The 24,628-nt window shown below is 48.8% G+C and overlaps 1 protein-coding gene across 3 annotated transcripts in view; it reads right to left on the minus strand.

Moving 5' to 3' along the window:
- Positions 1-4,131: 4,131 nt before the first annotated feature.
- si:dkey-220o5.5 (actin filament-associated protein 1-like 2) overlaps positions 4,132-24,628 on the minus strand; it is a 57,765-nt gene continuing 37,268 nt past the window's right edge. For 2 of the 3 annotated variants that reach the window (XM_068023471.1, XM_068023469.1), the window contains 8 exons: positions 23,636-23,847; positions 23,158-23,300; positions 20,449-20,563; positions 19,329-19,449; positions 18,349-18,486; positions 8,590-8,777; positions 6,978-7,088; positions 4,132-6,380 (listed from right to left, as the gene is read on the minus strand). In XM_068023471.1, the coding sequence (XP_067879572.1) occupies positions 6,354-6,380; positions 6,978-7,088; positions 8,590-8,777; positions 18,349-18,486; positions 19,329-19,449; positions 20,449-20,563; positions 23,158-23,300; positions 23,636-23,847 (1,055 nt within the window). In that variant the 3' untranslated portion in view covers positions 4,132-6,353. The remainder of the gene's footprint in view (positions 6,381-6,977; positions 7,089-8,589; positions 8,778-18,348; positions 18,487-19,328; positions 19,450-20,448; positions 20,564-23,157; positions 23,301-23,635; positions 23,848-24,628) is intronic. The other variant, XM_068023470.1, reaches the window with a different exon arrangement.

The following is a 24,628-nucleotide window of genomic DNA, read 5'->3' on the forward strand; positions in this document are numbered from 1 at the left end:
TGGAGGGGGGAGAGAGAGTTGGGGAGAGGAAGGGGGAGAGAGAGTTGGGGGGAGGAAGGGGGGGAGAGAGGATGGGGAGGAGGAGGGGGAGAGAGAGTTAGGGGAGAGAGGATTGGGAGGAAGTGGGGAGAGAGGATTAGGGGAAGGAGGGGGGAGAGAGGATTGGGGGAAGGAGGGGGGAGAGAGGATGGGGGGAGGAGGGGGAGAGAGGATTGGGGGGAGGAGGGAGGAGAGAGAGGATTGGGGGAGAGAGGATGGGGGAGCGATGATTGTGGAGAGAGGATGGGGGAAGGAGGGGGTAGGGGGGAGAGAGGATTGGGGGGAAGGAGGGGGAGGGGGGAGAGAGGATTGGGGGGAAGGAGGGGGAGGGGGGAGAGAGGATTGGGGGAAGGAGGGGGAGGGGGGAGAGAGGATTGGGGGGAGGGGGGAGAGAGGTGGGGGGGGAGGATTGGGGGGAAGAGAGGATGGGGAGGATGGAGGGGGGAGAGAGGATTCGGGGGAGGAGGGGGGAGAGAGGATTTGGGGGAGGAGGGGGAGAGGGGATTTGGAGGAGGGAGAAGAGAGGGGTGGAAGACTGGGAGGAGGAGGGAGAGAGAGGATTTGGGGGGAGGAGGGGAGAGAGGGGATTGGGAGTAGGGGGAAGAGAGGATTTGGGGGGAGGAGGGGGAGAGGGGATTGGGAGGGGGGGAAGAGAGGATTGGGAGGGGGAGAGGGGATTGGGAGGAGGGGGAAGAGAGGGGTGGAAGACTGGGAGGAGGGGGGAGAGAGGAGGGGGGGGAGAGAGGATTGGGGGGAGGAGGGGGGGGGAGAGAGAATTGGGGGGAGGAGGGGGGGGAGAGAGGAGGGGGAGAGAGGATTGGGGGGAGGAGGAGGGGTGAGAGGATTGGGGGGAGAAGGAGGGGAGAGAGGATTGGGGGGAGGGGATTGGGAGGAAGGGGAAGAGAGGGAGGTGGGGGGTAGAGAGGATTGGGAGGAGGTGGGGGAGAGGGGATTAGGGAGAGGGGGGCAAGACTGGGTGGAGAGAGGATTGGGAGGAGGAGGAGAGAGGATTGGGAGGTGGAGGGGTAGGGAGGGGGGAAGACTGGGAGGAGGGGAGGAGAGAGGATTGGGGGAGGAGGGGGATTGCGGGGAGGGGGGAGAGAGGGGGGAAGACTGGGAGGAGGGGGGAGAGAGGATTAGGAGGAGGGAAAAGAGAGGGATGGAAGACTGGCAGGAGGGGGGAGAGAGGATTGGGAGGAGGGGGTGGAAGACGGGGAGGAGGATGAGTTGGCGAGGTAGGATAGATGGGAGGAGGAAGGGGAGATGGGGAGGGGGAGCAGAGGAGGCGGAGGAGGGTGGATGGAGGAGGGGTTTGGAGGATTGGGGTTTTGGGTGAGGGGCCGTTGAGTGAGTGCGGAAAGGTGTGTTGGGGGAGTGGTGGAGGGAGAAGTGGTTGTAGGAGAGGGTTTGGGGGTAAGGGAGTGGGGAGGAGGGGGTGGGGGGTGGTTCTCTGTGTTAGGTGGGGCGTGTCTGGGATTTGCGGGATGTTTAGGTGTGGAGTGCCTGGGGTGGGAGTGGCGGTGTTTCTGGGCAGGAATACCTGGGGGTGCAGGTCCCTGGGTGTAGGTTGTCTGGGGTGGGAGGGTTGGCTGAAGGTCACAGTGCAGTTTAGGGGAATTGGGGTGTGGGGTGGGGGTGTTTCTGGGCAGGAATATCTGTGGGTGCAGGTCTCCATGGGTTTGGAGGGTTGTCTGGTTAGGTGAGGTGGAAGGGGGAGGAGATGGGGGTGGGGTAGGGGGGAGGGGAGAGGGTGGGAGGGGGAGGAGAGGGTGAGGGTCTCGGTGCAGGTTGGGTAGTGTGGCTGTCTGGGGTTGAGGAGTTGTCTGGGTGGGTATTATCTGGGTAGAGGGGGTCACTTGGGGAGGTCCATTGGTGCAGTTGGAGGGTGACTGGGATCTCTGGGTGAAGGTGGGTGGTGTATGGGGGTACAGGTGGGGTGTTTGGGGGCGGGGGCACAGATTGGGGTGAAATCTGCCACAGTTTTATTGCTCACATTTGGCATTTTAGGGTCAGGCAGATTATTGTGGTCCCCGGCTCATTTATTTAGCTGCTCAAGCAGAGCTTAATCCTGATCAATGTGGAAATGTTTGCCAAGACATGCGATGGGTGGCTCACAGGAAATGACCCCAGTGCTCAGAGAATCAGTGCACAGAAGGAGGCCATTTGGCTCATCATGTCTGTGCTAGCTGCCTCTTCCCTGCTCCTTCCCCAGGCTTCCTCTGATTATTCATTGCACAACCATATTTAATAGAATGATATATTTATTGAAAAACTACCTTTTCGAGTAAGTTGCACAAGATGAGACAATGATTTGACAATATTCATTGCATTGTTCTTGGATTTGTGGCTGTGTTTTGAGGCTGCTCTCAACAACCTCAGCTCACCCACTGCGATTAACTTTCAGCCAGTATAAATTTGTCCCTTACTCGGAATGTGACATGCTACAAACTCCCTGTCCTGAGGTGTTGTCTCCCTTGTTCTGGTCTTTGAGCTGTAAGTTGGAAATCCTGTGAGACTGTTTGAAGACCTGGCAATGTTCCTGGCATCTGGATGGACACTCCTCTCCCAACCAAAAGCACGTTAACCAACCTGTCTGCGCGCTGTTGCTGCTGAGGAGTGGCCACTGAATCGCAATGCTACACTTCAAATCTAACTAGCATTTGAAGACATTTCAAAGTGATCAACCACAATATGACCAGAAACATATTTTGGACATGTTTTAAATATTTAGTGAACTGTGCTTCCACTTCTTAAGTTATCGGGCACTCTGTCCATAGAGAACCAACGGTAGAAGTCATCTGGGCTATAAAATAAGCGTTCACACATCTCTAAGAAAACAAACAAGTTTATATAAAGCAAGGGCTTGATGTTAGGGGTCCTGTAGTGGAATATCTATCTTTACTCCAGCAGCTGTTGTGTGAGAGGTTGCTGGAATCAGAAGACAGGGGAACACAGTACAAAGGCACAACCTACAGGTGTGAATTGTGAATGTAAAGTGTGAACTCCGCAGCTCTCCTGGGATTGCTAGCAGTAGTGTGTTCCTGATGACCGCACACAAGCACTTTCCAGTACAGCCAGTCCTTAACCCAAGCAATTGTCAAACACTAACTCACCAAGTTGCTGCTTTCACTTGGTGTGAGTGGGATGGAATGAGTTAGGATAGAGACAGCATAGTTTTAGATGAACTCAAGTTTACAGGGGGTGGAACATGGGAGACCAACCAGGAGAGCATTGGAGCAGAGTAGGGATTAGCGTGCCATGACCAGGGCATACCTGCCGACGAAATAGCCCCCACATACATGGTCTGGAACACATACTGATCCTAGGACTTTCTTCCTGTGAGTGTTAGTGCTAATTAATGTGGACAGTGAGTCCTCGGCTGCCCTGCTCTCTATTGCTCTGCTATTCACTGGACACACTTACTAAGTCATTGCTGAGTTCAACTAGTTTATTATCTAAGATTAAAAAAACTTGTATTTATATAGCAACTTTCACCACCTCAGGACATCCCAAAGTACTTTACAGCCAATGAAGTACTTTTTGAAGTGTAGTCACTGTTGTAATGTATGAAACGTGGCAGCCAGTTTGTACACAGCAAGCTCCCACAAACAGCACTGTTTTACTGAGCAGATAATCCGCTAAGTGGGTGAGGGATAAATATTGGCCTGGACAGAAGAGAGAACTCCCCAGCTCTTTTTTGAAATACTGCCGTGTGATCTTTTCCATCCACCTAAGGGAACAGACAAGGCTTCAATTTAAAGTCACATCAGAAGACAGCCCCTCTGACAGTGCAGCACTACCGCAGTGCCGCCCCTCCCACAGTGCCACGCTTCCTCATGACAGCCCCTCCGACAGTGCAACACTCACTCACTCTTGAGAGATGGAAACTAGTGCTTTCCCCTACAATGCAGTTGTTACGGACAGGAAAGGGATGATGGGGATGGCTCCCCTTTTCACCTCTCGACTGACTGAAGACAGCATGCTTAACAAAAGTGTTTTAGCTCCTGAGTGCTTTAATTGTCATGAACAGACAAATGTCAGGTTTTCTTGTAAGTTTTAAAAGAAAGATAAATGTTTATTGATCAACGCCCAAATATACGCAAGTACACCCACTTACTCTCATACAGATACATACACACTCGAGAAAAGATAGCGATTATAAAAGTAGCATGTGGATTACGACCTATGATTTCAAGACTTCTCTGTTACACTTGCTTTTCCCCAGGGTGCAGACTGAAACGATGCAGGCCTGTAATCCTTTTGCATTGTTCACTGAAGAAAAGCTCTGGAGGATTAGGCAGATGGATTCACTGTTGTTTTATGTTTGCTGTCGCAAATTTCTCTTCTTGTACTCCTGCCAAGGTTCAATGGCAAAGCCCTGGTATGGTTACTTAGGTGGAGAGTTCAGGGCCAACTCAAGTCTCTGCCTACATGTGGCTTAAAGCTGATGGTCTTAGGCAGGGTCTGTTTGTTGGCATAGATGTTTTTCTGTCTTTGTTTGCTCAGAATATGTCTTATTAAAACCCCATATCAGAAACCTAGTTTCTGTCATGTGACCAAAGCATCTCTTTCTATTGTCCTCATAATAGTTTCTGATGGTTGGGCCATTGTCAGACAATGGAGTCCGGGTATCACTCATCCACATACAATCTTGATAAAATAGAGCTTTTCACACCCGTTTTCTGGATTTCAAGTTTAGAGTCGAAGAGTCTGCAACAATATTGTGAACCCAGTTCTTTTAATAAATTGGAGACATGTAGCCATTACCACATTTTCATGACTTCTCAAAGATATGCCCAGAAAAGTCATTTGTATTTTAATGACTTTACCAAGACTTGTTCAGACATGAAAATTAGCTTGGGGTTCTTGCAGTTCCATGTGTATTGGCAGGAAAAAAATGTCACCTGACCGCTCGACTCCATTTTGTTTACAGGACAGTGTCCATTTCGGATTTATACTCCATAAGTTCATATTTATAGTTCGTATGGCATGAGTGTGACACCATAAATATCTCCAACCCAAAGGTACAAATCATTGTGACAAGGAAAACTTGACATTTACAAGTTATAAGCACATTTAATACAGAGACAAGAATCAGCAACATCTGGTATACAAATCTGATATTTCATGTCAGTGTTGGCGCTGCTCAGTGACATTCATACACAGTGTTATTTTGCTCCAATGTGATTAATACGTGTTTTAATTATTTTTGAAACCAGTTCCTTTTCTCCCTCTTGGTGTTCCCAAGGCAGTGAGTTGCACTGGGTCCCATTCTGTAAACAGTGCACTCTTTGGCACCTCACCCCAATGTCCCATCTCCTTGTGTCAGTCAAAGCAGCAAGCATAAGTCATTCAGGTTGGAGTGTCACCGACACTAGACCAATGCTGAACCCACCTGATGCCCACACCTTTCCTCAGTACCGATCACTCACTAGCATTCAGGAGTGGAAAGCCTGGCTGGCTTCTCACTCCCTGTTCGACAACGGTCGAGGTGTTTACAATCAGCTGTCTCAACACCAATTAATAGATATCAAAAGACAAGATTGCAGATTGTGTCTGCCAGTTTGTTCTGCGTGTCAACACACAACAGCTGTTAAGGGACTGTTAAGGGTTTGTCTGACACGTTTATATCAGGCCTGGTCAACTGAGACTTGTTTCTGTTACTCCAGACAGGCTGCGATTTAGTAGTGAAACCCCTGGCAGAGGATGCCTGAGGTGAGAGAGAGCGTTTAACCCTCACAGCAGTCGGCATCACCGAGCTCTTGAAAAATTAGCATTTTGTGCACTGAATAGATGGTCAATTTGTCATCAGAATTTGTCCAACTTTGCCAAACAGGCCGCAGAGGTGACACCTGTGATTGATTGCCACTGTCACGTTGCTGCTGGGTCAGCGAGTGACCTATCTCGGCAGGAGGGGGATGGAAGTGGAGCTGAGGGAGAATAAAAAAACCTGATTTAGAAAATAAACTTGCAGTCATTCTGGCCTTTATAAGATTAGCTTGCAGTAAAAGTAGACAGACTTGAAACAAAAGTGATGATAAAATAGGCACTTGGAGATGGCACTCCAGTGAGGAGATTACAGTCTGATTGTGGCATCCTCTTGCATTTTAATATAAGTCGCTCACAGACTGTATTGGAGACCAGGTTCGTATGGGAGTTACTCTCCTTCAAGAATCACAGACCAAGAGGGAAGCCAGTTTTATTTTCCTTTGCATGCTCCACATGCCGATTCCAATATTTACAGTGCCGATTCCCCCAAAGCAGGGCATATTCATAGTTCTTTACTGGAGAAATGCATTTCTGTTAACATTTCATTACACCGAGGCCTTCATTTCCCATTCCTGTAAAGGAAAGGAATCACATCAGTAAGGGCAGCAGCTGTACCATCTCTTTGCTCTGCTGGTCAGTCTGATTGAGAAGGAATACTGTTGAGATAAGGACCCTAAGACCCCACTTAACTCACAAACAAGAAATACCTTGTGTCTATTCTGAATTGAGAAACTCAGGTGAAGGACCAAGGTCTCCAATGCAGGATATCAGCAAGGTTGAAAGCAGAGGGGCCCCATTAGCAAGATCCCATAAACAGCCATGAGATAACTGACCACTTAGTGATGTTGGGTGAGATATAAATATTGGCCAGGGCACCAGGGAGAACTCCCTGCTCATCTTCCATCCCCAAGAGGGGAGACGGGGCCTCAGTTTAACATCTCGTTTGAAAGACAGCACCTCTGACCCTGCCGCACTCCCTCAGTGCTGCATTGGAACGTCAGCCTAGATTTTGACCTGAAAAGCTAACCCTCTTTGTCTCTGCACAGATCTGCCTGACCTGCTGAGTATATCCAGCATTTTTCAGTTACGATGCTGTGCTGACACTCCTCGGAGCATCTCTGAATAACTCATCAACTAACAAAGGCTTTGAAGAGGTGGGTGATGCGTACCTTAGTCTTCTGAAGCACTCTGCCCTTTTCGACCACGGTGACAGACGGTGTCCTTCTCAGACTGCTTTTGGCTGAGGCTGTGCGTCTTAGGATCGGGCTCACAATCGGAACCTGTCGATTGAATTGGAAATAATGAACTCGATGAGTTTGCAGGTTGTAGCAGGTTATTTTGAGTCGAGCAGATTGGCAGCAACTGACAGCAAGCATGATTCTAGATCTGGCCCATTGAATTTGAGAGGACATGAATATTGGAAAGGAAAAGAAAAGGCCACTTTATTTTTTGAAGAAATGTTGCCAGTTCGTTTTGCCTCAGTTAGCTTATTCTTTCATATCTAAGCAAGTGGAGTTCAGAGCTGAAATGAGAAAGCACTGGAGCAGCTTGCTGGCACATGGGACAGCCAGGCGAGTGATCAGAAATAGTCGACATCTGAATCGATTGGAAAGACTGACAATGTTCTCGATTGAGAGTCAGAATTTTGGTGGATATTTGTCTTGGGAGCAGGGTTGAGATTTGTACTCAGCTGGGGAGAGACAATGTGGAATAGAAGTGTTGAGATGGGTAAATGTCTCGTGTAGCGATGTTTCAAACCACGACACACCACAAATATCTACTTCTCTTTCTTTCAGCTTCACAAAGCATTGTGCAAATATGAAGTTAATGTCTGTGCTCTGATTCAGTTTGAGACACTTGTGTTGGGCTGAACTAACTGCACAAGGCAAAGCAAGGTCACACATTCCTGAAACTAACAGGGGGAAAGTTTTGGAATTCCTGAGCCCACTGCCCCACCCTACTCTCCATACTGCCCGCTGTCCAGCCCAGCATTTTAGGCAGCTGCCTGAGGCCTCGGACTGTTTACAGCTGTGAATTCATCGTAATGATGTCACTGACCACTACTGACTACTGAAATGCCAAGGAAAGGTTGCTGCTGAGCTACCATATCATCATGAGCCACCATTTACAGTCAGCTACTTTCTTGCTTGCAAACAATGTGGCAGATTGATGCTGCAGCCTCCACTGGATGGTCTGAGTTTGAATCCCAGCCCTTACTGATATCCGGACTTGGAAAAGTTAGAGCTGGTCCTTGCACATTGTGCTTGCCAATGGCTCAGTGGGTCACTGTCTTTAAGTCAGCAGACTATGGCTTTGAGTCTCTCTGCAGAGACTTGAGCCTATAATCCAGGCTGAACGTTCCAGTGAGATGCTGTCTTTCAGATGAGACGTTGAACTGAGGTCACGTCTGCCCTCTCAGGTTAATGTGAAAGATTGCATGGCACAATTTTGAAGAGCGGTGGATTTCTCCCCAGTATCCTGGCTGATACTGGTCTGTCAACCAACACCTAAACATTTATTTCATTGCTGTTGGTGGGAGCTTGCTGTGCGCAAACTGACTGCTGTATTTCCCTACATTACAACAGTGACAACACTTCAAATGCATTTCATTGGTTACAAAGTGCTTTGGGATGCCCTGAAGTTGTGAAAGGCGCTATATAAATGCACATCTTTCTTTTCCTTCTGCTGCTGCAGCAGTCAGGGACACTGGCAGCATGTGCAACAGACTGCATTGAAAGGAGATGGGGTCCTTCTCACACCTTTAAAGCAACTGGTACAAACCTCGGGGCTTGCAGTTTCTGAATTTGACGAAAACAATGCCAATGTTTGCCCACACGATGCCCGTTTGAAGGTCTTGCTAAGGGAGAGCAGGTTGAGCTCGGAGCCTGACTTCACCCTCTCTTTAGCTCGGTACACAGCCTGCTCCAGGCGACGGATCTTCTCCTCCAACCTAGGCAACGTCTTTCTCTCTGCAGCCAAGAACAAACACAGCATGGCTTACAGGTACAAAGTTAACAAGCACAAACGCGAAATGGATCAACTCATTTAAAAAGGAGCTTCAGTGTGATGGGCTAAATGCAAATAACAAGACATAAAACTGCCTGCTGAAACTCATCCTCTATATTCAAGCACTTGAACAAGGCATCAGAGAACTGTAAGGACAGCAGGTCAGAGACGAAGGTGTAACACTCCCAGTGAGGGGCCTCATTGAGGAGAGCACAGGTCAGAGACTAAGATATAACACTCCCAGTGAGGGGCCTCATTGAGGAGAGCACAGGTCAGAGACTAAGGTATAACACTCCCAGTGAGGGGCCACATTGAGGAGAGCACAGGTCAGAGACTAAGGTATAACACTCCCAGTGAGGGGCCGCATTGAGGAGAGCACAGGTCAGAGACTAAGGTATAACACTCCCAGTGAGGGGCTGCATTGAGGAGAGAACAGGTCAGAGACTAAGGTATAACACTCCCAGTGAGGGGCTGCATTGAGGAGAGCACAGGTCAGAGACTAAGGTATGACACTCCCAGTGAGGGGCCACATTGAGGAGAGCACAGGTCAGAGACTAAGGTATAACACTCCCAGTGAGGGGCCGCATTGAGGAGAGCACAGGTCAGAGACTAAGGTATAACACTCCCAGTGAGGGGCCTCATTGAGGAGAGCACAGGTCAGAGACTAAGGCATAACACTCCCAGTGAGGGGCCGCATTGAGGAGAGCACAGGTCAGAGACTAAGGTATAACACTCACAGTGAGGGGCCACATTGAGGAGAGCACAGGTCAGAGACGAAGGTATAACACTCCCAGTGAGGGGCCACATTGAGGAGAGCACAGGTCAGAGACGAAGGTATAACACTCCCAGTGAGGGGCCACATTGAGGGGACCACAGGTCAGAGACTAAGGTAGAACTCTCCCAGTGAGGGGCCACATTGAGGAGAGCACAGGTCAGAGACTAAGGTATAACACTCCCAGTGAGGGGCTGCATTGAGGAGAGCACAGGCCAGAGACTAAGGTATAACACTCCCAGTGAGGGGCCGCATTGAGGAGAGCACAGGTCAGAGACTAAGGTATAACACTCCCAGTGAGGGGCCGCATTGAGGAGAGCACAGGTCAGAGACTAAGGTTAACACTCCCAGTGAGGGGCCACATTGAGGAGAGCAGTCAGAGACTAAGGTATAACACTCCCAGTGAGGGGCCACATTGAGGAGAGCAACGTCAGAGACTAAGGTATAACACTCCCAGTGAGGGGCCACATTGAGGAGAGCACAGGTCAGAGACTAAGGTATAACACTCCCAGTGAGGGGCCTCATTCAGGAGAGCACAGGTCAGAGACTAAGGTATAACACTCCCAGTGAGGGGCTGCATTGAGGAGAGCACAGGTCAGAGACTAAGGTATAACACTCCCAGTGAGGGGCCACATTGAGGAGAGCAGTCAGAGACTAAGGTATAACACTCCCAGTGAGGGGCCGCATTGAGGAGAGCACAGGTCAGAGACTAAGGTATAACACTCCCAGTGAGGGGCCTCATTGAGGAGAGCACGTTCAGAGACTAAGGTATAACACTCCCAGTGAGGGGCCGCATTGAGAAGAGCACAGGTCAGAGACTAAGGTATAACACTCCCAGTGAGGGGCCACATTGAGGAGAGCACAGGTCAGAGACTAAGGTATAACACTCCCAGTGAGGGGCCGCATTGAGGAGAGCAACTTCAGAGACTAAGGTATAACACTCCCAGTGAGGGGCCACATGGAGGAGAGCACAGGTCAGAGACTAAGATATAACACTCCCAGTGAGGGGCTGCATTGAGGAGAGCAACTTCAGAGACGAAGGTATAACACTCCCAGTGAGGGGCCACATTGAGGAGAGCACAGGTCAGAGACGAAGGTATAACACTCCCAGTGAGGGGCCACATTGAGGGGACCACAGGTCAGAGACTAAGGTAGAACACTCCCAGTGAGGGGCCACATTGAGGAGAGCACAGGTCAGAGACGAAGGTATAACACTCCCAGTGAGGGGCCACATTGAGGAGAGCACAGGTCAGAGACTATGGTAGAACACTCCCAGTGAGGGGCCACATGGAGGAGAGCACAGGTCAGAGACGAAGATATAACACTCCCAGTGAGGGGCCGCATTGAGGAGAGCACAGGTCAGAGACTAAGGTATAACACTCCCAGTGAGGGGCCGCATTGAGGAGAGCACAGGTCAGAGACTAAGGTATAACACTCCCAGTGAGGGGCCACATTGAGGAGAGCACAGGTCAGAGACTAAGGTATAACACTCCCAGTGAGGGGCTGCATTGTGGAGAGCACAGGTCAGAGACTAAGGTATAACACTCCCAGTGAGGGGCCGCATTGAGGAGAGCAACTTCAGAGACTAAGGTATAACACTCCCAGTGAGGGGCCACATGGAGGAGAGCACAGGTCAGAGACTAAGGTATAACACTCCCAGTGAGGGGCTGCATTGAGGAGAGCAACTTCAGAGACGAAGGTATAACACTCCCAGTGAGGGGCCACATTCAGGAGAGCACAGGTCAGAGACTAAGGTATAACACTCCCAGTGAGGGGCCACATTGAGCAGAGCAACTTCAGAGACTAAGGTATAACACTCCCAGTGAGGGGCCACATTGAGGAGAGCACAGGTCAGAGACTAAGGTATAACACTCCCAGTGAGGGGCTGCATTGAGGAGAGCACAGGTCAGAGACTAAGGTATAACACTCCCAGTGAGGGGCCGTATTGAGGAGAGCACAGGTCAGAGACTAAGGTATAACACTCCCAGTGAGGGGCCACATTGAGAAGAGCACAGGTCAGAGACTAAGGTATAACACTCCCAGTGAGGGGCCACATTGAGGAGAGCACAGGTCAGAGACTAAGGTATAACACTCCCAGTGAGGGGCCGTATTGAGGAGAGCAACTTCAGAGACTAAGGTATAACACTCCCAGTGAGGGGCCACATGGAGGAGAGAGAGCACAGGTCAGAGACTAAGGTATAACACTCCCAGTGAGGGGCCACATTGAGGAGAGCAACTTCAGAGACTAAGATATAACACTCCCAGTGAGGGGCCACATTGAGGAGAGCACAGGTCAGAGACTAAGGTATAACACTCCCAGTGAGGGGCCACATTGAGGAGAGCAACTTCAGAGACTAAGGTATAACACTCCCAGTGAGGGGCCACATTGAGGAGAGCACAGGTCAGAGACTAAGGTATAACACTCCCAGTGTGGGGCCACATTGAGGAGAGCAACTTCAGAGACTAAGGTATAACACTCACAGTGAGGGGCTGCATTGAGGAGAGCACAGGTCAGAGACTGAGTTATGACACTCCCAGTGAGGGGCCTCATTGAGGAGAGCAACTTCAGAGACTAAGGTATAACACTCCCAGTGAGGGGCCACATTGAGTAGAGCACAGGTCAGAGACTAAGGTAGAACACTCCCAGTGAGGGGCCACATGGAGGAGAGCACAGGTCAGAGACTAAGATATAACACTCCCAGTGAGGGGCCACATTGAGGAGAGCACAGGTCAGAGACTAAGGTATAACACTCCCAGTGAGGGGCCGCATTGAGGAGAGCACAGGTCAGAGACTAAGGTATAACACTCCCAGTGACGGGCCACATTGAGGAGAGCACAGGTCAGAGACTAAGGGAAAACACTCCCAGTGAGGGGCCGCATTGAGGAGAGCACAGGTCAGAGACTAAGGTATAACACTCCCAGTGAGGGGCTGCATTGAGGAGAGCACAGGTCAGAGACTAAGGTATAACACTCCCAGTGAGGGGCCACATTGAGGAGAGCACAGGTCAGAGACTAAGATATAACACTCCCAGTGAGGGGCCACATTGAGGAGAGCACAGGTCAGAGACTAAGGTATAACACTCCCAGTGAGGGGCCGCATTGAGGAGAGCACAGGTCAGAGACTAAGGTATAACACTCCCAGTGAGGGGCCGCATTGAGGAGAGCACAGGTCAGAGACTAAGGGAAAACACTCCCAGTGAGGGGCCGCATTGAGGAGAGCACAGGTCAGAGACTAAGGTATAACACTCCCAGTGAGGGGCTGCATTGAGGAGAGCACAGGTCAGAGACTAAGATATAACACTCCCAGTGAGGGGCCACATTGAGGAGAGCACAGGTCAGAGACTAAGGTATAACACTCCCAGTGAGGGGCCGCATTGAGGAGAGCACAGGTCAGAGACTAAGGTATAACACTCCCAGTGAGGGGCCGCATTGAGGAGAGCACAGGTCAGAGACTAAGGGAAAACACTCCCAGTGAGGGGCCGCATTGAGGAGAGCACAGGTCAGAGACTAAGGTATAACACTCCCAGTGAGGGGCTGCATTGAGGAGAGCACAGGTCAGAGACTAAGGTATAACACTCCCAGTGAGGGGCCGCATTGAGGAGAGCACAGGTCAGAGACTAAAGTATAACACTCCCAGTGAGGGGCCACATTGAGGAGAGCACAGGTCAGAGACTAAGGTATAACACTCCCAGTGAGGGGCTGCATTGTGGAGAGCACAGGTCAGAGACTAAGGTATAACACTCCCAGTGAGGGGCCGCATTGAGGAGAGCAACTTCAGAGACTAAGGTATAACACTCCCAGTGAGGGGCCACATGGAGGAGAGCACAGGTCAGAGACTAAGGTATAACACTCCCAGTGAGGGGCTGCATTGAGGAGAGCAACTTCAGAGACGAAGGTATAACACTCCCAGTGAGGGGCCACATTCAGGAGAGCACAGGTCAGAGACTAAGGTATAACACTCCCAGTGAGGGGCCACATTGAGCAGAGCAACTTCAGAGACTAAGGTATAACACTCCCAGTGAGGGGCCACATTGAGGAGAGCACAGGTCAGAGACTAAGGTATAACACTCCCAGTGAGGGGCTGCATTGAGGAGAGCACAGGTCAGAGACTAAGGTATAACACTCCCAGTGAGGGGCCGTATTGAGGAGAGCACAGGTCAGAGACTAAGGTATAACACTCCCAGTGAGGGGCCACATTGAGAAGAGCACAGGTCAGAGACTAAGGTATAACACTCCCAGTGAGGGGCCACATTGAGGAGAGCACAGGTCAGAGACTAAGGTATAACACTCCCAGTGAGGGGCCGTATTCAGGAGAGCAACTTCAGAGACTAAGGTATAACACTCCCAGTGAGGGGCCACATGGAGGAGAGAGAGCACAGGTCAGAGACTAAGGTATAACACTCCCAGTGAGGGGCCACATTGAGGAGAGCAACTTCAGAGACTAAGATATAACACTCCCAGTGAGGGGCCACATTGAGGAGAGCACAGGTCAGAGACTAAGGTATAACACTCCCAGTGAGGGGCCACATTGAGGAGAGCAACTTCAGAGACTAAGGTATAACACTCCCAGTGAGGGGCCGCATTGAGGAGAGCACAGGTCAGAGACTAAGGTATAACACTCCCAGTGAGGGGCCACATTGAGGAGAGCAGTCAGAGACTAAGGTATAACACTCCCAGTGAGGGGCCACATTGAGGAGAGCAGTCAGAGACTAAGGTATAACACTCCCAGTGAGGGGCCGTATTGAGGAGAGCACAGGTCAGAGACTAAGGTATAACACTCCCAGTGAGGGGCCTCATTGAGGAGAGCACAGGTCAGAGACTAAGGTATAACACACCCAGTGAGGGGCTGCATTGAGGAGAGCACAGGTCAGAGACTAAGGTATAACACTCCCAGTGAGGGGCCACATTGAGGAGAGCAGTCAGAGACTAAGGTATAACACTCCCAGTGAGGGGCCGCATTGAGGAGAGCACAGGTCAGAGACTAAGGTATAACACTCCCAGTGAGGGGCTGCATTGAGGAGAGCACGTTCAGAGACTAAGGTATAACACTCCCAGTGAGGGGCCTCATTGAGGAGAGCACAGATCAGAGACTAAGGTATAACACTCCCAGTGAGGGGCCTCATTGAGGAGAGCACGTTCAGAGACTAAGGTATAACACTCCCAGTGAGGGGCCACATTGAGGAGAGCACAGGTCAGAGACTAAGGTATAACACTCCCAGTGAGGGGCCACATTGAGGAGAGCACAGGTCAGAGACTAAGGTATAACACTCCCAGTGAGGGGCCACATTGAGGAGAGCACAGGTCAGAGACTAAGGTATAACACTCCCAGTGAGGGGCCACATTGAGGAGAGCACAGGTCAGAGACTAAGGTATAACACTCCCAGTGAGGGGCTGCATTGAGGAGAGCACAGGTCAGAGACTAAGGTATAACACTCCCAGTGAGGGGCCGTATTGAGGAGAGCACAGGTCAGAGACTAAGGTATAACACTCCCAGTGAGGGGCCGTATTGAGGAGAGCACAGGTCAGAGACTAAGGTATAACACTCCCAGTGAGGGGCCGCATTGAGGAGAGCACAGGTCAGAGACTAAGGTATAACACTCCCAGTGAGGGGCCGTATTGAGGAGAGCACAGGTCAGAGACTAAGGTATAACACTCCCAGTGAGGGGCTGCATTGTGGAGAGCACAGGTCAGAGACTAAGGTATAACACTCCCAGTGAGGGGCCGCATTGAGGAGAGCAACTTCAGAGACTAAGGTATAACACTCCCAGTGAGTGGCCACATGGAGGAGAGCACAGGTCAGAGACTAAGGTATAACACTCCCAGTGAGGGGCTGCATTGAGGAGAGCAACTTCAGAGACGAAGGTATAACACTCCCAGTGAGGGGCCACATTCAGGAGAGCACAGGTCAGAGACTAAGGTATAACACTCCCAGTGAGGGGCCACATTGAGCAGAGCAACTTCAGAGACTAAGGTATAACACTCCCAGTGAGGGGCCACATTGAGGAGAGCACAGGTCAGAGACTAAGGTATAACACTCCCAGTGAGGGGCTGCATTGAGGAGAGCACAGGTCAGAGACTAAGGTATAACACTCCCAGTGAGGGGCCGTATTGAGGAGAGCACAGGTCAGAGACTAAGGTATAACACTCCCAGTGAGGGGCCACATTGAGAAGAGCACAGGTCAGAGACTAAGGTATAACACTCCCAGTGAGGGGCCACATTGAGGAGAGCACAGGTCAGAGACTAAGGTATAACACTCCCAGTGAGGGGCCGTATTGAGGAGAGCAACTTCAGAGACTAAGGTATAACACTCCCAGTGAGGGGCCACATGGAGGAGAGAGAGCACAGGTCAGAGACTAAGGTATAACACTCCCAGTGAGGGGCCACATTGAGGAGAGCAACTTCAGAGACTAAGATATAACACTCCCAGTGAGGGGCCACATTGAGGAGAGCACAGGTCAGAGACTAAGGTATAACACTCCCAGTGAGGGGCCACATTGAGGAGAGCAACTTCAGAGACTAAGGTATAACACTCCCAGTGAGGGGCCACATTGAGGAGAGCACAGGTCAGAGACTAAGGTATAACACTCCCAGTGAGGGGCCACATTGAGGAGAGCAACTTCAGAGACTAAGGTATAACACTCACAGTGAGGGGCTGCATTGAGGAGAGCACAGGTCAGAGACTGAGTTATAACACTCCCAGTGAGGGGCCTCATTGAGGAGAGCAACTTCAGAGACTAAGGTATAACACTCCCAGTGAGGGGCCACATTGAGGAGAGCACAGGTCAGAGACTAAGGTATAACACTCCCAGTGAGGGGCCTCATTCAGGAGAGCACAGGTCAGAGACTAAGGTATAACACTCCCAGTGAGGGGCTGCATTGAGGAGAGCACAGGTCAGAGACTAAGGTATAACACTCCCAGTGAGGGGCCACATTGAGGAGAGCACAGGTCAGAGACTAAGGTATAACACTCCCAGTGAGGGGCTGCATTGAGGAGAGCACAGGTCAGAGACTAATGTATAACACTCCCAGTGAGGGGCCACATTGAGGAGAGCACAGGTCAGAGACTAAGGTATAACACTCCCAGTGAGGGGCCTCATTGAGGAGAGCACAGGTCAGAGACTAAGGTATAACACTCCCAGTGAGGGGCCACATTGAGGAGAGCACAGGTCAGAGACTAAGGTCTAACACTCCCAGTGAGGGGCCGCATTGAGGAGAGCACAGGTCAGAGACTAATGTATAACACTCCCAGTGAGAGGCTGCATTGAGGAGAGCACAGGTCAGAGACTAAGGGAAAACACTCCCAGTGAGGGGCCAATTTGAGGAGAGCACCTTCAAAGACCTATTTCTCATCTACATGTTGCCCCTCAGTAACATCATCTGAAAACACAACATCAGTATCCACATGTACGCTGATGACACCTCTGCCTCACCACCACCTTTTTCGAGCCCTTTGCTGTCTCTAAATTGTCAGACGACTTGTCTGATATCTAGTACTGGATGGGCAGAAAATTCCTTCAACTAAGTATTCGGAAGACTGAATCTATTGTCTTTGGTCCCTGCCACAAACTCTGTTTCTTAGCCACCAACTCCATCCCTCTCCCTCGCAATTTTCTGAGGCTGAACCAGGCTGTTCTCAACCTTGGTGTTGTATCTGACCCCGACATGAGCTCTGATCACATATCAGCACCATCACTAAGACCAGCTATTTCCACCTCAGTAACATCACTTGACTCTGCCCCTGCCTCAGCACATCTGCTGAAACCCTCATCCATACCTTTTGTACCTCAAGACTTGACTATTCCAGTGCACTCCTTGCCAGCTTCCCATCTTTCACCCTCCATCAACTTGAGCTCATCCGAAACTCTGCTACCTGTATCCTAATTCGCACCAAGTCCCATTCACCCATCACCCCTCGGCTCGCTGATTTACACTGGCTCCCAGTTAAGCAATGCCTCAATTTTATAATTCTCATCCCTATTTTCAAATCCTTCCATCCTCTCACCCTTCCGATCTCTGTAATCTTCTCCAGCCCTACAACCCTCTGTGATATCTGCGTTCCTCCAATTCTGATTTCTTGTGCATCCCTGATTTTATTCGCTTCACAGTTGCTGTCCATCACTTCAGCTACCTAGACTCTGAGCTCTGGAAATCCCTCACTAAACCACTCCTCCTCTCTCCTCTTTTCACACGCTCCCTATAAACTACCTCTTTGACCAAGGTTTTGCACATCTGCCCTCACATCTCCTTCTGTGGCTCGGTATCTTCTTCTTCTTTTCTTTTGGGCCTCCTTATCTCGAGAGACAATGGATACGCGCCTGGAGGTGGTCAGTGGTTTGTGAAGCAGCGCCTGGAGTGGCTATAAAGGCCAATTCTGGAGTGACAGGCTCTTCCACAGGTGCTGCAGAGAAATTTGTTTGTTGTGGCTCAGTATCAAACTTTGATAATTGCTCCTGTGAAGCATTTTGGGATGTTTCACTGTGTTAAAGGCATGATGTAAATGCAAGTTGTTGTTACTGCTGTTGGGATACAACACTCACAGCAAGGAGCCACACTGAGGGCAGCACAGGTCAGAAAATGGCACTAGTATTGTACCGCTATCTCTAACCTGCTCTCACTTTGAATGCAACTCCGCGTTGGGAGGACAGGATCAATGAATGTACCTGATCTGTTTTACTTCTCCCTCAAATGTGGTAATCGGAGTAAGACAGCACAGTGACAATTCATACGAACCCTGTCATTGGATATTGGACCCTCTGCTTACCAGACAAGGAATCCATTGCTTCTTTGAAATCCTTCTTGTTTGTCTGTGTCGATTGGTTTCTAACAGGCTCCTTTTCAGCTCCACTCGTTTTGATTTCAAAGTCACTCCAAGATTTTAAAAAGCTGGTTTCAGGAAATGCTGTGAGGAAAACAATGCATAAATTAAGAGTGCTCCATCCTGCACAAGGTTGCAGAGTTTCCTTGCAAATTCATCATTCGATCATCCCTTTCAGGCTGATTATATCATCTCTAAACTACAAGTGTATTCTGTGTGTTCAGTCTCTGCATTCATCTGGTTTCGGCAACTGGGAGTTTAAAATGTCTACGTTGTACAGCAACACAAACTCCTAGTGGAACCAGGGAGTTTCTTCTCGTTCGGGAGGAAACCTCCCCTCGCACTTCCTTCGTCACCCAATGGGCCTATGTTAATTGTGACACAGAAGCATCCAAAAGCATCCAAGCATCATCTGACTACATCAGTACGTTGCACTGTCTATGGCTCGGTGCCTGTAATTCACCCCACTCCCAGTTTCAAAACCAAGCCACGTGGAAGGTCCGAGGAAGATTAAAAGACCCTTTTGCATTTAAGGAATGGCATCGCTGGATTCTCCATCCCATCATCAGTGGTCCTCTCCAACGTAAAGGACCCGCCTTCTGGAGATCAGCAACACAGGAGACCAAATTCCCATGGCACTGTTGTCAGGTTCTCTCCGATAATTAAACTTGTGATCCTGATTCATTCCCCCTTACCCACAGAATCGTGAATCTTCAGCCTCTAACAAGCGTTAATTGGAGCAGCGACAGCACAGGAAAGCTGTTTCCCATATCACTCCCATGTAAAACTGTCATGTGGAATTTAATGGCCGTCCTAATGGTTACTTTCAGATCAACCTTAGCAGGACATGGGACAGGTGAAGGAAGCAACGAAGGAGAAAGCAGCTCTTATACACGATTTCGCCAGAGTGCCCGGCCAGCACTTACCACTTGGCAGGGTGTTGTATCTCGTTGTGTTGTTGCTATTTGTATTGCTGTGGTGATCCCTCTCTGGAAATGCTGTGCATTCTCTGCTCACCACTTCATGGGTTGGCAAATCGACCCTCTGCTGGAAACAAACCGAGAGCATGCCACTCGTTTCTGATCTCCTGTGCTATACTAAGGGTCAGACCTGGCAACGGTTCACTGTGAGGAGTTCATCAGTAGCCAAGGAAAGGTGAGACCTGGTTTAGTCTCATCTGCAATCAGCTGGAACCTGGGAATGACACATTGGGAATGATCCAGAGCAGTGGATTCACCAGAGAGGAAAACTCCATTCTTAGATTTTCTGTTCCTTGTCTTGGCCAAAATTGGGAACTCACTGCGAAGGGAATTGCAGGAAGTCTTCCATCTTATATTAGTGCAACTCCACCCACCCAGTGTCTCCATATTGCTGCTTCTGTTTGACCACAGAATGGTCTCTTCATCACGGTAAAGCTCCAATAGATTAAGCTTCACAAGCACTTAGAAGATGGAGCAAGAATCTAAATGTTCAGACCAGAGTGGGCACAAGGACACTACAATGGGGCAAACCCACTGTGCTGGTGCCCAGAGTGTAGGAAGTGGGCATGTGCCTGTGATTTCCCAGTGTGTTTCCAGTTTAACCAGTGTAACGAGGTTAATGCGAAAAGCTAGATACGTCCTTTAAATTCATTCTTGGGATGTGGGCGTCACTGGAAAGGCCGACATTTATTGCCTATCCCTAGTTGACATGACTGAGTGGCTTTGTGGGCCACTTCAGAGGCCCTTCAAAAGCCAATGACGTTGGTGTGGGACTGGAGTCACATGTGGACCAGACCGGGTAAGGACAGCAGGTTTCCTTCCCTAAAGGACATTAAAGAACCAGTTGTGTATTTATGACAATCTGACAACTTCATGGTCACTTATTATTGAGACCTGCGTCTTTATTTACAGTTTTAAAAAAAAACCCTGAATTTCTCAAACTGCCCTGGTGAGATTTGACCTTTATTCATGCAGTAACGTAACCACACAACACCCAAGTTTCTCCACAGCAAGACCAATATCAGTGCAGCTCTGTCAAGCTATAATGTCATTAATTGGGACATACCGTCTGCCGCGTGCCTCCTGAGCCTGCATCCTCTGTGGTGGTGTGACTGGACACCTGGCCAAATGGATCATCCATGTACGTGTTGGGAGTAGTGATTCTTCGCTGCAGCAAACCACTGAAAACAAATAAATTATCACCTCAAGGGAACACAGCAAAAGTTAACACCATCTCCTCATGCCTCACCACCCCAACGCACTTCATGCACACTCAGTGGAGATCATGACTGATCTGTGACCTAATTCCATAGACCCATAGCCTTTGCCCTATATCCGTTAATGCCTTTGGTTAACAAAAATCTATGGATAAAAGATTTAGGATTAACTTTTGCTCTAGCATCAACTGTCATTTGCAGAAGAGAGTTCCAAACTTTTACCACCCCTTGTGTGTAGAAGTGTTTCCTAATTTCATTCCTGCAAGGTCTAATTTTTAGACAGTGCCCCCCCAGTCCTACATTTGCCAACCAGCAGAAATAATTTCTCTCAGTCGACCCTATGCTGTTCCCCTGAATTGAAAACTTTGATCAAATCACCCCTTAATTTTCTAAATTCCAGGGAGAACAAACCCTATTTGTGTACTTTCTCCTTGTCATTTAACCCTTGGAGACCAGGTATCATTCTAGTTAATCTATGCTACACTCCCTCTAAGGTCAATATATCCTTCCTAAGATGTGGTGGCCATATCTGCTCACAGTGCTCCAGGTATGGTCTAACCAGGGCTTTGCATGGCTTCTACCCCTTGTATTCTACTCTTCTAGATATAAAGGCTAACATTCCATTATCCTTTTTGATTATTTTCTGTACCTGCCCATGACATTTTAATGATCTGTGCACATAGACCCCTAAATCTCTTTGGAACTCCACTGTTTCCTGCATTTCACCATTTACAAAGTACGCTGTTCTATCCTTTTTAGATCCAAAGTGGATGACCTCACACTTGTCTACATTGAAATCTATTTGCTGCAGTTCTGCCCATTAACTTAATCCCTATTAATATCTCTGTAATTTTATGCTTCCAACCACAGTGCTTACAATGCCCCTTATCTTTGTGTTGGTTTTAATTATGAATATTAGGATTACTCTGTGAATGAAACATGGAATTTAGCCAACAAGTGCCTGACTCTTCGCATTGTGTAAGTTTAAAACCAGAATACCCACTCCCTCTGCACTCAATCCAAATCTCATTGGAGGCTGCACAGATCCTCCCCAGGGCTGAGCAAAAATCAGAGGACAGAAATACTGGCTTAAGTGACAATGGAAAGAGGCTAAAAATACTACACAGAGATGGAGAAAACACAGACGTGTGAATATTAATGCTGAATTTCCAGACGAGCAATTAATATTTTAACTCTTTGTCTAACCTAACCTAAACATATTTCAATAATGTAATTTTAGTTAATCATTTACTGATTTTTTTTCATATCCAACATGGATATGAAATTGGCTGAGTGACAGGAAACAGAGAGTAGTGGCTAATGGATGCTTTTCAGACTGGAGGAAAGTTTGACGTGGCGTTCCCCAAGGGTCGGTGTTCGGACCATTGCTGTTCCTGATATGTATAACTGACCAAGACCTTGGTGTACAGGGCACTATGTCAAAATTTGCTGATGATATGAAACTTGGAAACATCATGAACTGTGAGGAGAATAGTGTAGAACTTCAAAAGGACACAGACAGGTTGGTGGAATGGGCAGACAGGTGGCAGATGAAATTTAATGCAGAGAAATGTGAAGTGGCTCATTTTGGTAGGAAGAATGCAAAGAGACAATATAAAATAAAGGGTACAATTCTAAAGGGGGTGCAGAAGCAGAGAGACCTGTGTGTATACGTGCATGAATCACTGAAGGTAGCAGTTAATACACCATACAGTATCATGGGCTTCATTAATAGAGGCATAGAGTACAAAAGCAAGGAAGTTATATTTAAATTTGTATAGAACACTAGTTTGGCCTTAACTGGAGTATTGTGTCCAGTTCTATGGGCCACACTTTAGGAAAGATGTGAAGGCATTAGAGAGAGTGCAAAAAAGATTCACAAGAATGGTTTCAGGAATGAGGAGCTTCAGTTACAAGGACAGATTGCAGAAGCTGGGACTGTTTTCCTTGGAGAAGAGAAAGTTGAGAGGAGATTTGATAGAGGTGTTCAAAATCATGAGGGGTCTGGACAGAGTAGGTTGAGAAAAACAATTCTCATTTGTGGGAGGATTAAGAACAAGATGACACAGATTTCAGGCAAAAGAAGCAATGGTGACATGAGAGAAAGCTTTTTCACACAGCGAGTGGTTAGGATCTGGAATGCACTGCCTGAGTATGTGGTAGAGGCAGGTTCAATCGAGGCATTCAAGAGGAAATTGGATTGTTAGCTGAAAAGGAAGAATGTGCAGGGCTATTGGGGAGAAAGCGGGGGAATGGCACGAAGTTAATTGCTCTTTTGGAGAGCCAGCGCAAACACGATGGGCCGAATCACCTCTCTCTGTACTATAACGATTCTGTGATTCTGAAACTGAATGGCAAGAGGGAGGGCATGAGGAAGACCGGGGATGTTACCCTCTATCCCTTCAATGTGTTCCGATGTCTCCACTAAAAAGTGAAGAATTGTTGACTAAATTCCATACTTCATTCATAGAGTCATGCTATCATTCATAATTAAAGTAACCTAATCAGAGCTAGGAGCGGGCAGTGACCCGTGCAGAGATTGGTGAGGGTTCTCTGACCTGACTTGGTTTCCATCTCTTGGAGCTGTCTCTGTTGCAGTCTGCAGGACAGTGTCTTCATACAGATGAGCTGATTCTGTGTCTGTTACACATCCTGCCCACAGGAGTCTGAGCCACCGGTCCCTGTCCTCAGGCGAGCTGGTCTACGGGAAGACACTGGTGTGAGCTCCACAACACAGTCCAACATACCCCACCCCTTTAAAACCTGCCGCCTTACATCCCAGTACTGTGACACTACCACACTTGGCCATTGAAGAGCTACCAGTAAGAATGGGGGAAGAAAGAGGGTGGCAGGAGAACCAGAATGTAACCTCAGTGCCCACTGTCGATGACTGCAAAGTGACCAGTCCTGGAGGTCGGAAAAGGATAGCCTTGGGCTTGAAGCGCTGAGGATCAGGCGAATGGGTGAGGCCTCGGATTGTTCCACACGCCAGTAAAGCTAGACCCCAAAGGCCATTCAAACTCAGGAGCATCTTACCTGAAGCACTGCCAGATCCTTGTGCTGGTGTGAGACAGTCAGCCTGTACTTGTGGGCTGTTTCTGCCTGTGTCCTGACCTTGCATCCTTGCAGGTCGACAGAGTAGTGCAACTTCCCAGCTCCGCCAACATCCTTATACATCAGCAACACTCGGTCCTCGATGTGACACCACAGGGTTTGCCAGTGGCTGTTCACGAGCACCTTTAGATAACCTGGCAGATCAGACAGAGTATTGTCAGCATGGGGACACATTCCTAATTACTGTCCCTCCTTCCCCATATCTGTGGCTCTCTGTTTTCAGAGCTGAACTACCTCAGGAACCCAGCCCCTGGAAAATGTTGCAGGTACATAAAATAAGTAGTAACGAATACAGAAAGGAAATGCAGCAGCCTATGTAGCAATGACATTGAGAGAGAATGAGAGAGACTCCAGAAAAGTGCAGTACAGAGGGATCTGGATGTTCTTGTGCATAAAACACAAAATGTTAGCATGCAGGTGCAGCAAGTAATTAAGGCAGCAAATGGAATTTTGGTCTTTATTGCTAGGGGGTTGGTGTTTAAAAATAGGGAAGTCTTGTTACAACTGTACAGGGTGTTGGTGAGGCTGCACCTGGAGTACTGTGTACAGTTTTGGTCCCCGTATTTAAGAAAGGGTATACTGGCCTTGGAGGCAGTTCAAAAGAGATTCGCTAGGCTGATTCCTGGGATGAAGGGGTTGACTTATCAAGAACGGCTAAACAGGTTAGGCCTTTATTCATTAGAGTTTAGAAGAATGAGGGGTGATCTTATTGAAACGTACAAGATTCTGAGGGGGCTTGACAGGGTAGATGTTGAGAAGATGTTTCCACTATTGGGGGAATCTTGAACTCGGGGACACAGTCACAGAATAAGGGGACACTCATTTAAAACAGATGTGAAAGAATTTCTTCTCTCAGAGGGTAGTGAATGTTTAGAATTCTCTACCCCCGAGAGTTGTGGAGGCTAGATCATTGAA

This window comes from Heterodontus francisci, chromosome 47, assembly GCF_036365525.1.
Source record: "Heterodontus francisci isolate sHetFra1 chromosome 47, sHetFra1.hap1, whole genome shotgun sequence".
Classification (NCBI taxonomy): Eukaryota; Metazoa; Chordata; class Chondrichthyes; order Heterodontiformes; family Heterodontidae; genus Heterodontus; species Heterodontus francisci.